At 38.7% G+C, this 16,724-nt stretch overlaps 1 protein-coding gene across 3 annotated transcripts in view; it reads left to right on the top strand.

Annotated features, from left to right (window-relative positions):
- MAN1A1 (mannosidase alpha class 1A member 1) overlaps positions 1-16,724 on the top strand; it is a 188,156-nt gene that overhangs the window by 47,452 nt on the left and 123,980 nt on the right. For all 3 annotated transcript variants that reach the window (XM_049899988.1, XM_049899971.1, XM_049899979.1), the window contains exons 3-4: positions 7,384-7,480; positions 11,745-11,860. In XM_049899988.1, coding sequence (XP_049755945.1) covers positions 7,384-7,480; positions 11,745-11,860 — 213 coding nt within the window. The remainder of the gene's footprint in view (positions 1-7,383; positions 7,481-11,744; positions 11,861-16,724) is intronic.

Here is a 16,724-nt window from a genome sequence, read left to right as displayed (position 1 = left end):
TATCCACCTGATTCTGCTCTCCCACTCTGGTTATTTACACCCCGACCTAAGCACCAGGTCGGTTGCTGGCCCAATGCTTCTTAAAGTCCTCATTCTCACAGGAAAATGTAGGTAGTGGGTTAGCATTAGATAAGAAGAGGAAGGGGGAGTAGATTGTTGTTTTTGTTCACTTATCTAGAAATTCCTTTTAAATTGATAAGCAATTGGAAAAGTTGTGACTTGATTCCCTGGAGTTACTTTGATTTCCTGGAGTTACTTTTTATCTTTTTCCCTTTCTGTGTTCCACTGAAGGTCTTAGAAGAAAAAGGTCAATAAATAATCCTAAAAATGTTTTTTGTTGAGATTTTTATCTGAAAGTTCTAGAAATTACTTTTACATGGCAATCAGGTAATTTCAGGCAAAGTTTGGGATATATTGTCAGGGTGTTAACATCAGTGTTTTTGAAAGCATCGGACCTAAGAGTAATTTTAAGAGAAAGGGCACATGAGTTTCAGCTTCAACAATCAGGGAGTTAGATTGACCTCCCACCCTGGACCTCCCTGAACCGGACATTGCCCTGTGTATCCTCTGGAAGAGTGAAAATGTAGGTGTCACTGGACTACAGAGCTTCTTCTCTTTACTGCCAAAATGGCAAGCATATAGAAGATGCTTGGCACAACCAAGATTTTAAGAAAGCTAGTAATCATCATAACTATATGAGTCTTCAGAACTGAAGACTGACCCACATTGGTTTTTCTCTGAAGAGGACCATATTCCTTGTCCTTTCTTCTTCTGCCTTTTGGAATCAGAATAGTTGTGTATATTTTTAAATGTATGTATTTATAAATATTTTGTGTACAAAACCTGATTTGTGTATATTTGCCCCACCTGTTTATATATGTGGGAGTCCGAGGGTGGTGGCAATGGCTGCTAACAGAAGTGCTGGCAGTTCAAGTATGCCCAGAGGCACTGCAGAAGGAAGGGCTGGCAATCTCCTTCTGAAAAATGAGCCATTAAAAACCCTATAAATCACAGTTTTACTGTGGCACACATGTGGTTGTCATCAGTCAAATCGACTTGACGGCAACTGGTGGTTAGTCATATTTATCTATGTTACTAAATAAAACTTCGTTTAGTCTCTTTTAGGTTGCAAAGATCAGAGACATGCCTAGATTTTTAATAAACATAATTAAATGCCTAAAATTTATTGAGCACTTATCATGTGTCAGACAATGTGTTAAAAAATAAGCTCACCTTATTTCATTTAGCTATCACAGCAAGCAACAAGGCTGATACTTTTATTTATTCATGTTATGTGGATGCGGAAAGGTGGGTCAGAGACATTAACTGCTGAATTTAGAGTCACACTGATGATGGCAGAGCTTAGATATGAACCCAGTTTGTTAGGTGCCCATGCCTGTGATCTGCTCTTATGTATTTCTCCTCAATAAATGAGAGGATTTTCTATAAGGATGTACAGACAAGTAAGCAAACATCCTCGGTAGGCAAACAGCCAGGCATTATGGAGGACAGGGAGACAGTTTATCCACATTCAGGATTCAGCAGCATTGCTTGTAGTTCTATAGAAGCTCTACAGACCTAATATAATTTCACTGGTGCGTGATACAAATGACCAAGCGCCCCATCTCTGCTGCCTCTTACTTTTCTCTCCTCGCCTTCTGTCTCCCCCATGACTTCAGTTACCTCATGACTCCTTTTTATTTGCTTTCCTCTTTGTGTGTTTGTACTTCTCTGCTTCTACATCATTAGCTGGCCTTTGGATTCTCTCTGAATATCTCCCATTTACACTCTCCTACCTGGTGGCGTAGTGGTTTAGAGCTATGGCTGGTAACCAAAAGGTCAGCAGTTCAAACCCATGAGGCGTTCTTTGGGAACTGTATGGGACAGTTCTACTCTATCCTGTAGTCTAAGTATGAGTCTGAATCAACTCAGCAGCAATGGGAGGTAGAGTAGAAGGAGCCCTGGTGGCGCAGTGGTCGAATGCTCGGCTGTTAACTGAAGGGTCGGTGGTTTGAACCTACCAGCCACTCCATGGGAGAAAGATGTGGCAGGCTGCTTCCATCAAGATTATAGCCTTAGAAAGCCTTTGGGATAGTTCTGCTCTATAGGGTCACTATGAGCGGGAATCATCTCAACAGCACAGAACAACTGCTCAAATAGATGATTGAGTTGGTTTGGCTCTATCTAGTGGTCAGAGCCCTTATATCTGGGCATCTCACCTTGGGGGCCACAGCCAGCCTCAGTTGCTGGCTCCTTCAGCTGGTGCCAAGGGGTCAGGGTCATGTTGTACAAACCATGGAAATTGTTAGATCTCTCAGAAGGCTGTAAGTAGAGCCTGACCCATATGCTTTGTAAAAGGAACAGTGAAAGCCCAAATTCCCTCCTAAGACCTGGCAAAAGTAGTTAGCAAAAGCATATTTTAAAAAAGATTTTTACTTTTTCCATTATGAATAATTAAAGATCATATGATTAAACCATCAGCAAATGAAAATATTTGCTAAGGGTAGTTTCTAGCAATGAAAGAGCAAGTTATAAAATTTAGATACTACTCGGGAAATTGAAGCATATTTTCCTTCATTCATGGCTTCCAATGTCTTTGATTAGGCCAGGGCATAAAATTTAAAACACATTTTTAGGTACAACAATAGAATTGTTAAATGGACCATTTGTTTTATAAGGATCAGCACAAAGCTAGTGCCTGTGAGGTGGAGGTTAAAGATGTCACAGATGTCCGACTTTTCCAAACTGCCATACCACCTTATCATCTCTAACATCAGATGACTACTCCTCCTCCCCTCAGTGTTTTCCCTCCCGTCTTTGCGTTCTGTAATTTGCTGCGACATCTCACAGAACTCACAAAGTGTATGAAGGAAATGGCTACGTGGTTGTGGAGGGTAGCAAGTTCCAAATCCGTGGGTCAGGCGTAGGCTTCTCCAGACTTAAGTGGCTGAATGAGGCCGAAGAACTCAAATTGGAAGTCCCGATGACGGGCTGCTGGCTCACAAGGCTGCAGAAGCTGGTGAATAAGGTCAGACGATGGGCTGCATAAGATGGTGAATCCCAGAATCGGCAGGTCAGATGGCTGGCCACTGGCTGAAGTCCCAAGAACCGGCAGTCAAACAATGATGAGCCAGATGCAGAGAGAGAGAGAACCACCAGAGCATCCATATATATATATTGGATGCAGGCCACACCCCAGGGAAGGGTGTGACTTGAGTAAGGGTGGGACTTGAGTCATGCCCTCCTATAAGGCTGTGACTCAAGATACACCCCACACTAACCCTGCCTCATTCATGACCCTCCATGATTTTGGCTAATGCTGTAGATGTCTAACTTTATTTATCAGTATTTCTATACTGTCAGGCAAACAGACCTATTCCATTTTTCTTCTGCTGACCCCCACTTACCTCCATCTGTGCTCACACTGATCCCTTCAGGAATGTCCCCTTCACTTTCCACTTCTCACTCCAATCTCTGTTATTATTAGCCCCAGTTAAAGGCTACATAATGAACCCCCTCTAAAAAAAAAGAAACCAAAGCCATTACTGTTGTGTTGATTGCAACTCATAGCAACCCTATAGGATAGAGTAGAACTGCCTCATAGGTTTTCTAAGGATTGGCTGGTGGGTTTGCCCTGACGACCTTTTGATTAGCAGCCAAGCTCTTAACCACTGCACCACCAGGGCTCCCATTAACGTATATATATATATATAGAAGCCAAACCTGTTGCCATTGAGTCAATTCCAACTCATAGCTACACTATATAGTACAGAGTAGAACTCTGCCCCATAGGGTTTCCGAGGAGTGGCTGGTGGATTTGAACTGCCAACTTTTTGGTTAGCAGCCATAGCTCTTTGCCATTGTACTATCAGGGAGGTTAGGATTTACAGCACATAAAATGGAGGATAATTATATCAGTTCACAAAATGGAGGACAGCCACACAATACTGGGAATCATGGCTAGCTGGGCCGACACTCAACACCGACCATCACATCTTGTTAGAGTTCCATACACCTTATTTGCATGGTCTTATTCATTGTGTGAGAGTCACAAAGACCATGGCTAGAAAGGGCCATGATAAGTAATTCACTGCGCCGCAGTTGTGCACAACATTTAATTAGCAGTATGTATATCATTCTTGTATATTTGTAAACATTTATTGAGTATGTAAGAAGGGACAATATTAAGCTCCCGTATGTTATCTATTAGATTATAAGCATGATTGAGTCACGTATGCTTCTCTTCTCGTCCTTTAGCATCGTATAATTCCTGGCGAAGCAGGCACTTGATAAATGATGTTGCCCAATTACCCAGCCCTGATGCCAATTGAGAAGAAAGTGCTAATCGAAGAATTTTTTCTATAGAGTCAAGGACAAGCAATGCTTTTTTTTTTTAAAGATCTTTTATCCCTTAATTCTGTCTTTTCTAGGTCAAAATAATGGATTGCTATTATGCAATTTTGTGTCATTCTCTTGTTTAAATGTTTCCATTCACACAGTGTGTTAACCAGATCTTTCACCAATGCAAATATAAATATTCAGGAAAAAATATATCTTTGGTTTGCTTTTGGGGTCAGGGTTTTTTTGTTTTTTTCTTTCTTTCTTTGCAAGAGTTTCACTAGTGTTTGAAGTCCTAATCAACATTTAGTTTAGCCCTATTTTAATCCCTCTGTTTGGGATGTCAGGCTGTAGAACACTAAGTTGATGAAAGACTACAAAACAAAATTAAAGGGATCCATAAAGGGGCTAGGGTTGGGGAGGAAAGGAGGGGGGAAGAAATCCTATCCACAAACTTCTTTGTAAGTAGTTGATTTTAGAAGTGACTTTCTTGTCCTGTCAACTCATGAGCACACCCAGCCTGGGAAGATTAAATGCCTTTATCCCATGGCCTCTCAGCTGGCTAGTGGCCTAATACCATACGATTAGAAGCTAGTGGCATTTTGATGTTTTCTTATATTCCTGTAAGTTATAAATCTGAATTAACAAGCTGATTTTATCTGTAGCTTGTGAGCTCAGTGTCACTGTTATTCTTTGCAAATACAATGTCATGTAGTTAGCTTTAATGTGGTAAATTATTTCCAGAGGTGACTAACCACTGGAATCAGTTAACAGTGTGCCTGCTCCACATTGCTTTGTAGATTCCTAGAGGGGCCACTCCTGATGTACCTTTCAGGACATTTTGACTAAATCACTTTTTTTTTCTTTTCTAACTTTAACTCATAGAAATCCCATGGGACGTGGAACCCATTTGAGAAACGTGTCAAAGCAACTTTTGAAATGTAAGAAGCTAAGCAATTAGTGTCAGATTTTCCCTTGGGGAAAAAAGATAAGAAAAGTTAGTTAATATATGCTACCAAAATTTTTTTTTTTTACACAGGTAACTTCAGGAGATTCTGTACTAGTGGTACATTATATTAATGAATTTTTCTTTTTTTTGAAAGGCAACATGCTCCTGTGTAGGAAAGCTTTATGCCATCTGAGTTGTTCATAGGCAAGGGCACTGATTTTCATTCAGATTTGAAGCTGAAACAAATCATCATAACATTTTTTTCCCTGTTATATCAGGTGTACTCCAAAAGCGTTTCAATTTATAAAGTATCTTTGGAAATTTATGAGAATGAAGAGTTTACCAAATGTAATGCATTTAGTAGGATATTTTGTGGATTTCATATACCTAGCCTTTTAGAGGCTCATTGATTTTGATTTTTTGTGGTGTGAATCTAATTGGTTTCAGTATAGGTTTAACATTCGGTAGATGTGTGAGTGCCTGCCATGTGCCAAGCAGTGTGCTGGGTGTAATCACACGGGCGTCCTTACGTACACCCTGTAAGGAACAATTATCCCAATTTTTCAGGTAAGGAAAGGGAGTCTCAAAAAAACAAAGAACAAACAGACTCATCCACAGAAAAACTGATTCATCCATGAGTATGTGATTAATCATCAGCAGAGTAAGAATTATAAATCAGATCATCTGACCCTCAAATCAGTTATGCTTTTCAGTGAAGTTAATTTGTAAGGAGAAAATCTTGAAAACACTCCCTTATGCATATTCTCTTGTTTGTTGGAAAATCAACAATCTGATTCATTAAAGGGAGATTCTGTTGCTGACTCATTAAAGGAAAATGATGACGTGTGTTGGTTAATACCATGGGCTGTGGAGTGAGGCCAGGATGGCAATAAACCCTGATTCCTCTGTCACAGAGAAATTTCATAACTTTGAGTCAGTTTTGTTTATTTTTAACTTCCAAGTATCAGTTTCTTCAACTACAAAATGATGGTAATAAAACCTATTTTTGTAGGGTTGTAGTGAGGATTGAGTGTAATGCTGAATGTACAGCATGTAGCAGAGTACCCAACAGATCCTAAAGATTCTTGGTGGCTATCAGTGGGAGTAATAGTGGTGGTGCAGGAAGATAGGATATAAATTGGTCAAAGATAGATATTCATTTTGTTTTCAGAGACATGTAAAGACTTATTAGCATTGAAGTGTTAATCTCACTGAAGATTTTAGTGATACTTAGGCCTTGTATAGTATTTATGACTTTACATGGTGCTTTTTAAGATATTTTAAAATACAGAATCAGATTAGAATATTTTCAGATCCTGCCCATATTTTGATTACAGTGGGGATAGTGGTATAAATAAGTTCTAGGCAGTTGAAGGGCCCCCAGCCCTTTTTGAAAATGTAAATACAAATAATATATTTTTTGAGACACTGAAAAAAAAATACTGGACCGATTTGTGGCAGAGAGGTTTGGCCTTTAAAGGACTGTAGCCTGAGAATATTCGTGATCAGCCTTCACACATGCATGTATACACACATACAGTTAAAGATTGATCATATTAAAATAAGATGAAGTTTTTTGAGACATAGGCATAACCATAATTTCATTTTTTATTTCTTGCAACTACTGTTCTATATGCATTTAATCAACATACATCAAAGTGTTTAAAGTGGTAACCTTGAATAGTCTCTACACTGTGGAATCAACAAAGTAGGAAGAGCCTTGTGGACAATAGGAATTTTAAATACAGAGTTTTTATAGATTTCATGTTACGAGAATGAAATTATAAATGTAGGAATTCTTTTAGGATAAGGAAAATTTCTGTTGTTGGGAGCTGATTTTGGAAATATTTATATTAAAAAGAATTAAACAGACTCAGAAAATCTCACATTTGTAAACATGAAAGGGTGATTTGTGTGCGTGTGTATGTGTATGTTCTTATTTATTGATGTCATCATCAGTATTAATTAATCATCACCCTTTTAACTAAGCAATGAATTTTAATATGTTTAACCTTCAGGTCTTCAGTATATGATCTGCTTTATAGCAGAAACACCTCAAATTTAAATTATAACCCAGTTTTCATTTCTTTTCTCAGATGATGAAACATGCTTGGTATAATTATAAACGTTACGCTTGGGGATTAAATGAACTGAAACCTATATCAAAAGAAGGCCATTCAAGCAGTTTGTTTGGTGAGTAGAATATGCTTTCATTTCGTAGTGACAGTAACTTCTCGCCAATGGACGCTGAACTTGTGGGTGGTGGAGACGTTTGTGTAATACAGTGATCCTGCAGGCTGTGTTGCTAGGAAACTTGCACACCTGATAATGTCTGCGGTGACTGTGCTTAGTGTGTCGTTCACACAGAGCAGTGGCTGCATGTAGCATCATCTACGTAACTTTAATAAAAATACTGATGCCTGGACTGTACCGCCAGAGATACTCATTTAATGGATATGGGGTTTAGCATCACAGTTTTTGACTCCCAGCATGATTCCCCACGTAGGAGCATTTGGTTAGCTCTCCCCGTAAGGTAAAAGCTGTGTGTTTATAGATAAGCTAACCAAGGCAATCAGCATGGTGAACTTCACTGTATCTCAGTGGCTCTTAACTTTGGCTCTACGTTTCTCTCTTTTGTGCCATGGAAGAGAAAGTGAGGATGGATTAGGTCAGTTATTTGCACTTCCCTTTATCCATTCTCGCGTGTGTTATTACATTTGGTCCTCACAGCAACCCTCTGCAATTGGTAATGTGAGTATTAATAACTGTTCCCATGTGGAGAAAGGGAAGCTAAGAAACAGAATAGTTAGATGAACCCTTTGTGTCACAGAGCCACCCAGTCTCTTCTCACCGTACTTGATTTCTCACTCCCAGAAGTCTTGACTGTAAGTAACATGATGAAGAGGATGGAGTGTTATTTTGTGACTTCTGAGTTCACCATAGAAAACATGTCTTTCCAAGGTTTAACTGAAGGTGTTGTATTCTATCAGTTCATACAATAAAGTACTGTATTAGCTGACATTTATTGAGCACTTAGAAGTGCCATTTGTGCGTAATGTCACTTAACCTCTTTATTATACACATTTTATAGATGAGAAAAATGAAGCTCAGAAAATAGCTTGCCCAGGTTTCCCACCTACTAGCTGGCTGAGCTGCGACTTGAACCTCAAGGTGGCTAGCACCAGAGTTTGTGTCTTTGTTAGTTACCATTGAGTATGCTCCAACTCATGGCAGCCTTATGTATAACAGAATGAAACATTGTCCATTCCTGTACCATCCCCATGATCCTTGTTAAGTTTGAGCCCATTGTTGAGGCTATTGTGTCAGTCCATCTACATTGAGGGTTTTCCTCGCTACAGTATGTTTTTCACTTTTTTTTTTAGCACCTTCCATGTGTTCAACTCCCTCACTGGAGTTATTAAAAACAGTAACAGCCTTTGTAAAGCTCCTGACCTAGTATAAAAGATATATGTGTAAATTATGAGTTATCAGAGCACAAGGTGGCTTTGTAGATATTCATATGAAAGGATGAGGAGGATCTCAGGTAGGGAGAAGGGCATTGCAGGAGGCTGCAAGGACAGAGAGAGAGAGCTGGGAATAGAGTGAAGTAAGGAGGCTGGGTGGCCAATCACAGTGATACAGTTTGGAGATGAAGAAAGCTTCAACCTGGAGCAGTGGTGGTAGAACTGATTTCAGATATTTCTAAAGTATGTTTTCAGGACATGGTGACCAGTTAACATGGGTGATGAGGGGAAGGACTCAAAGAAAGAAACTCTGAAACTTAATGCCAAATCAGAGACCTTGGGAAACCCTGGCCAGTAAACCCAAGTACAGCAGCCACTCCCAGGGTCTCAAATGCACAGATTGCTATTTCCATCTCAGTTCTTTACATCATGGGATTGTGTTTATTAAGGACAAAGAGAAGTGTTTAAAGTTAGAAGGTCATGTATGTATATGTGTGGTGTTTTGTGTGTTTTTGTTGTTGTTTTGCTTTACTCTTTGTATTTCCCATGATCTATATGTTAAAACTTGTCCTTGGCATACTCCCATTTCCCATTTGTTTTTCCATACAGTCTTTTTTTTTTTTTCCTTTTACCTTGCCCCTTGTCTTTCACATGTGTTCTTTCCTCATTCTCTTTCTTCCTTTCTACCCTCCTTCCCTCCCTGTCTCCCTTTCTTTCTTTTTTCCCACCATCCTTTAGGCTGCAGTAGTCCTGCTACTGCTGAACTTCCCTAATGGCCGTCAGGTCCCCCTTTGGCAAATATCTCCCATTTACCAAAGGTTACTGAGGAAAAGTTCAGCCAATATTGAATCTAATTGGCTACTGAAATGTGAATTACCCCTATTAATCTTTTATTTTCAACATATTAAAATTTCACTTAATTCAAACCACAAGTTTTTGGCTCTCAACCAGAAAATCACCTACTTATGACTGGGATAAAATGGTAATGAGTTTGTTTTAGGTGACCCATGAATATTTAAGAATGCTGGGACCTGATGTTTTGTCATTTTTATTTTCTTATTTTCTGTTATAACTTTAAAAAAATCTAATTCAATTTTTGCTTTTATCTTAATGAAAGTTTCTTATACCATTAAGAAATCAGTTATGTGATTTACCATAATCTTTATAAAAAAGATCATTTGGCTCTCTGTTAATGCAAACATTGATAGTTTTAAAATTATTATCAAGCATTAAAAACATCCTCTTTCTTACCTAATTTTTTTAAACATATTTTCGTTGGCTTTCTATAATCTATATAAGAACTTGTTCTATTAAAAAAAAAAGAGCTTCAGGTATTAGTATAAGGAAATGAAACATTAATAATTTAAGTGGTATTTATCTCACTCTATCTTCAAATTAAAATAGAATATGTGAAGACTTTCTTATTATGCTAAACCAATATATTGGAGCTTGTTAAAAATAATTATAAAGTTTTCCTTTTTACAGATGAAGAAAACATTTAAATGACTTATTTGCCCCACTCCTTAATCAAGTTCCTTATTTGTGAATAGCAAATAACCAAAACCAAACGAAACCCATTGCTATCAAGTCAATTCTGACTCATAGCGACCCTATAGGATAGAATAGAACTGCCCTATAGGATTTCTAAGGAGCGGCTGGTGGATTCAAACTGCCAACCTTTTGGTTAGTAGCCAAGCTCTTAACCATCGCGCCACTAGGACTCCAAAAATCTGAAGCTGATACCATATTTCAGTATACCCACTTTAAAATATCTCCTTCTATCCTCTTGAATCCATAGTTCTTTCCAAAAAACAAACAAACAAAAAAAAAATTGTGGTCAACTTGATTCTGACTCATGGCGAACCCGTGTATGTCAGAGTAGAGCTGTGCTCTGTAGGGTTTTCAATGGCTGATTTTTCAGAAGTGGATCGTCAGGCTTTTCTTCTGAGGCACCTCTGGGTGGACTTGAACTGCCAACCTTTTGGTTAACAGCCAGCCTCGTTAGTCATTTACTCCACCCAGGGTTTCCATCCAAAAAATTATATTTAAAGAAAGTTAGATAAAATGAAAAATGTCAGTTTTTTCTCTTTAGATAACATTTAGAATACATGTTTTAGAGAATTAAATATTTTAAATACTCTATTGTAATTTTTTAATGGTAATTTCTCAATTTGATATTTTAAAGGGGTATGCCTATAAAATAGTTTACATTGATATTTTGAAACTTGATCGTGGATTATCTAGAACACCACTTATCTGTAGGAAGTGCAGCACCTACACTTCGAGCAGTCAATCAATGGGCATCACCAGCACGATTGTGAGGACACCATGAGGGACAGAGAGATGAACAAGAATGACCTCTTTGTTCTAAAGCAGTTTACAGTCTAAAAGACAAGGATATGCGTAATTATAACATGACATAAAAGTGATGACCACCTAAACAATCTCAAGTCTTCATGTCAAGGGGGTTCAGAGAAAAAAAACCACAAAGCCAGGGGCTGGGTAGGTGAGTAGAGCGTTAGAAATCAACCAGGGCTTCACAGAGGAGATGGAATTTCATTTTAGAGTAATGGTTTCTTAGAGCTATCACTAAGCAAATTTAGATCTAATTATATTTGGCCAGTTTTGCACAGGTGCACTTTGTGTAATTACATTAAAATTAATATGAGTATTGCTGCTTTGTTTTAGGTCTGTTATTTTCTTGCTAGAGAATGCAATCACAAATGAAATTTCTAAGAGATTTGTTTCTACAACTCAGGAGAAACTTTAAAGATTAATGTATCAGCCTCTAGCCTGTGATAATTTTCGTTTTTGGTTTTGGTTAAGGTTTTATATTTTCTTCCTCTGAAAGAATTTTAGACTGTGTTCAGTATTACTGCTTAATAATGAATTCAGTATCACACACCTCCTTTTTTCCAAGGTGTGGTCAATTTGCATGTGTGTATCTGTCAAAAGCATGTTTTATTGAATAAATATTTTCCTGATATTTTCAGGTAACATCAAAGGAGCAACGATAGTCGATGCCCTGGATACACTCTTTATTATGGGAATGAAAGATGAATTTCAAGATGCAAAATCATGGATTGAAAAAAATTTAGATTTTAATGTGGTAAGTGAAATAAAAGTCGCTAATTCAATTCTTGCAAGGAATCTTGGTGGTGCAGTGGTTAGAGCCCTCAGCTACGAACTGGAAGGTCAGTGGTTCAAATGCACTAGGTATTCCTTAGCATGTGAGGATGTGGCAGCCTGTTTCCGTAAAGATTACAGCCTTGGAAACCCTATGGGTCAGTTCTATTCTGTCCTGCAAGGTCACTGTGAGTTGGAATCTACTCGGTGGCAGTGGGTTTGGTTTTTTTGGAATTCAATTCTTAAATTGAGTTAATGTGGGTAAATTCCATAGTAAGGCAAATTATTACATTGTGTTGTAGCCCCGCAGAAACAAGTAATGCGGTTTGTAAATTGGGAGAATATCCTATGCTGTGTTCTTAACTTGCTTTTCCTTACTTCTCAAACACATGTGTTTTGGGCAAATTAAAGGTAAGAGAAAATAAATATTTATTGAGACCTACACATACCAAGTATTCTTGTTCAGGTCCCACAGCAACCCTATGAAATGGCTATTGTTTTCACACCTTAAAAAAAAAAAAACCAAACCAAACCCAGGGCCGTCGAGTTGATTCCGACTCATAGCGACCCTATAGCGATCAAATCCACCAGGCGCTCCTTTGCACCTTTACGGATTAAAAGTCCGAGCCTCACAGGCTTACTGTACACCACACAACTAGTTGTATGTCAGAGCTGTGATTTAACACAGGTCTGTGTGACTATAACGCTCATGCTTTTGTGCTGGGCCATGGTGCATCCATTAGCAGTAACATCCACTTTCCTGTAAATGAGGGCTTGAAACTTTGTTGGTCATATACTTGTATCAGTAAAAAATTTTGGCAATATATGTATGGCATGTGTTTATAATTTTTGTATTTGTACTGTTGTTATTTGGAAATACCCCAAAACACATTGTATACTGAGGAAAAGGCTTAGAATTAAGGACAGTTGATGCTTTTAATAGTTCCTGATAATTTAGATTTGGGAGAACTACTTCTCTTCAGGTCTAACTAGATAGTCACTCTGCCATTTCTTGTTTATTAGCCTATGTTTGCATTATTGACATTATTTTGTGTGTGTGTGTATAAATTTTTTTTTACTTTTTGTTGTGCTTGAAGTGAAAGTTCACAAATCACGTTGGTCCCCCACACAAAAATTTATATACACCTTGCTTAAAAAATTTTTTTTTTTTGCTATATTCTCCTAATTGCTCTCCCCTCAGTGAGACAGCACACCCCTTTTCTCCATCCTGTATTCCTTTGTCCATTCAGCTGGGCTCTGTCTCCCTCTGCCTTCTCATCGCCCTTCCAGACAGGAGCTGCTCACATAGTCTCATGTGTTTACTTGATTCAAGAAGCTCACTCCTCACCAGTACCATTTTCTAACCTATAGTCCAGTCCAATCCCTGTCTGAAGAGTTGGCTTTAGGAATGGTTCCTCTCTTGGGCTAACAGAAGGTCTGGGGACCATGACTTCCGAGTTCTTCTAGTCTCAGTCAGACCATTAAGTCTGGTCTTTTTATGAGAATTTGAGGTCTGTATCCCACTGCTCTCCTGCCCCCTCAGGGATCCTCTCTTGTGTTCCCTGTCATGGTAGTCATCGGTTGTAGCTGTGCACCATCTAGTTCTTCCAGTCTCAGGCTGATAGAGTCTCTGATTTATGTGGCCCTCTTTGTCTCTTGGTCTCATAATTACCTTGTGTCTTTGGTGTTCTCCGTTCTCCTTTGCTCCAGGTGAGTTGAGACCAATTGATGCATCTTAGATGGGCATTTGCTAGCATTTAAGACCCCAGACGCCACTTTCCAAAGTGGTATGCAGCATGTTTTCTTAATAGATTTTATTATGCCAGTTGGCCTAGATGCCCCCTGAAACCATGGTCCCCAAACTCCCGCCCCTGCTGTGCTGGCCTTTGAAGTATTCAGTTTATTCAGGAAACTTCTTTACTTTTGGTTTAGTCCAGGTGTGCTGACCTCTCCTGTATTGTGTGCTTTGACATTGTTTTTTATCCGAGATTATGTTACAGAAATCCTTTCAAACCTCTTGTCTATCTGGTCATCTAGTGCTGCTATGACAGAAATATCACAAGTGGATGGCTTTACCAGGAGAAGCTTATTTTCTCACAATAAAGTAAGCTAAAAGTCCAAATTCAGGGTGTCAGCTCCAGAGGACGGCCTTCTCTGTTGGCTCTGGAGGAAGATTCCTCGTCATCAGTCTTCCACTGGTCGAGGAGCTTCTCAGACACGGGGACCCCAGGTCCAAAGCGCTCTGCTTCTGGTCCTGTTTTCTTGTTAGTATGAGGTCCCCAACTCTCTGCTTGCTTCTGTTACCTTTTATCTCTTATAAGATATAAGGTGGTACAGGCCACACCCCGGGGAAACTCTCTTTACATTGGATCAGGGATGTGGGCTGAGCAAGGGTGTTACATCCCACCCTAACCCTCCTTAACTGCAGGCAGAGATTATGATTTATAACACACGGGAAAATCACAAAATGGAGGATAACCATACATGGCCTAACCAAGTTGACACATATTTTTGGGGGACGCAATTCAGTCCATTGCAGTTATCAAACCCCAGAAAACCAAACCTGTTGCCTTCGAGTGAATTTTGACTCATAGCAACCCTATAGGACAGAGTAGAACTGCCCCACAGGGCTTCCAAGGCTGTAATCTTTACGGAAGCAGACTGCCACATGTTTCTCCTGAGGAGTGGCTGGTGGGTTCAAGCCACTGACTTTTCAGTTAGCAGCTGAGTGCTTTAACCACTGTGCCATCATGGCTTCTGTCTGTTTGGTAAATATTTACTAATACCTGTAAATCCCCATAACTGAGCACAAGTAATGTGCTGTATGTTGAAAATTAACAAAGAAAGAGGGTATCTCTGCCAACAACTTGGGAGCCCTCCTTTTCCCATGATCCAAGTGAGGGCACCGCTGTCCGTTAGGAAACTAAAGGCTAGCAAAGCTGGATTAAAAATATATAAATTAAAAGTTTTAAGATCTTGTTCCTACTCCCCTAATTAATTGTAATATACTCTACATCTTAGAGACCACTGCCTTAAAGGGCAGGCAGATGAGTCTGTGTTCCATCTGCCTTATAACTGAATCTAGAACATAAAGGAGATGGTATTCCAATATAAGTGGACCTTGGAGACCAATGCGTTCAGTCCATTTATTTTCACAGTGAGAAAACAGGCCTAAGGATCTAGTGATTTCCTCAAGGTTATGCAGATATTTGATAGGATAGCTCTGTAGTAGCTCTGATATTACTGAAAGAACTAAGTATGAAAATTAAGGTGATGGAAAAATTATGTTTCTATTTGTAGGTTAGTTCTCTCTCATAATACTCTTGTCCTGCCTTGTTGTCATAAGTAAATTCAGCTATCTTCAAAAACCTATGGACTTACCTTCAGCTGCAATATGAGAGAGAGAATGGATAGTGTTTCTGTCTCTCCCTCCCTTCTGCATCCCTCCATCCTTCCACCCCTTCAGCCTTTCTCTTCCTTTTCAAGAATGAGAATTAAGATTCTTCCAGAATCTAATAACGGAAGACAGGAAAGTAGACTTTAGTGACACTAGATTTGTACAATGCCCAGGTCCCTTGTTGATTCTTGGCAACAATTATTATTCAGGGGAGGGGGCTGATGGGGCAGGCCTGGTGTATTTAAAAGGACTAAGCACAAAGACCTTTTAGAGTAGTGGACAAGATGTTGCTGTAAGGGAAGGCTGGCCTAAGACCACAGCCCAGTGACATAAATGTGTCCCATGGGCCATGGGAACTCTGTGAGGAAGCAGAGTGAATCTAATGGAGTTATCAGATTATCTAGAACAGGTTACTTAGCTTCCTTACTTGTAAGAGAAAAAGATTAGACTATCATTGAGTGATTGCTAAGATACTGGAACTTTAAAGTTTTCTTGTATATTTTAAATTTTATTTTTGTTCTTTCAATAAGATTTTATCTCACTTTTTTATAAACTTTTGTGTAGAATATCATTTTAGAACTGATTCATATATTAGAAATCAACATTAAAAACAAAAAAGTACAAAATTATAATCTTGGGCTATACCTTTTAAAATATACTTTTAAAAATCATAGCCACAGATCTCAAATTTCTGCCATTACACCAATCTTAATGTAAGAGTTCTTAAAACATGTTTACTACAGTTCTCTCTTTAGATGTTGTCGTATTTTCCCTTAAAAAAATAAAAATTGATCAATAATATCCAAATGATAGTATTCCTCATATTAAAATTAGTAGCAGCCTAAATTTAGGAAAGATACATTGATTCATTCTTCTAATCATAATATATAAACTTCTCCAGCTTATTATTTTCTGGCTAGTTTTAATATGCCACATACAAAAACTCATCTTATACAGTGAAACACTGTGAGAGCCAGAACTCTGTGGGACTGTCATGTTTTTCTGGGTCTTGCAAGTTTTCTGCCTTTAACAGGGTATATAGTCTTACCACTTTTCTATCGCTCTTTATTAGTGGAAAATATTTGTATTTTCTTTCTCTAACAGGTTTTTGCCTTTCATGAGTTCTGCCTTTCACAGGTTTTACTGTAGTTATTAATTCGTTCTTTCTAGAGATTCAAGTGGTTATTTAAATGATGATACAATTTGCCTTGTTTAAAACCAAAAACCAAACCCGTTGCCATTAAGTCGATTCTGACTCACAGCAACCCTATAGGACAGAGTAGAACTGTCCCATAGAGTTTCCAAGGAGCACCTGGGGGATTTGAACTGCCAACCTTTTGGTTAGCAGGTGTAGCTCTTAACCACTACACCACCAGGGTTTCCTGGTACTGTGAAATTTTTCCATTTTCCTGCATGAAGGAGAAATTGGAAAAACATAAAAACAGAATAA

Source organism: Elephas maximus, chromosome 1, assembly GCF_024166365.1.
Source record: "Elephas maximus indicus isolate mEleMax1 chromosome 1, mEleMax1 primary haplotype, whole genome shotgun sequence".
In the NCBI taxonomy this organism is placed as follows: Eukaryota; Metazoa; Chordata; class Mammalia; order Proboscidea; family Elephantidae; genus Elephas; species Elephas maximus.
Note: the sequence above shows the minus strand (reverse complement) of the source record. Positions and strands in the feature narration are given on the sequence as shown.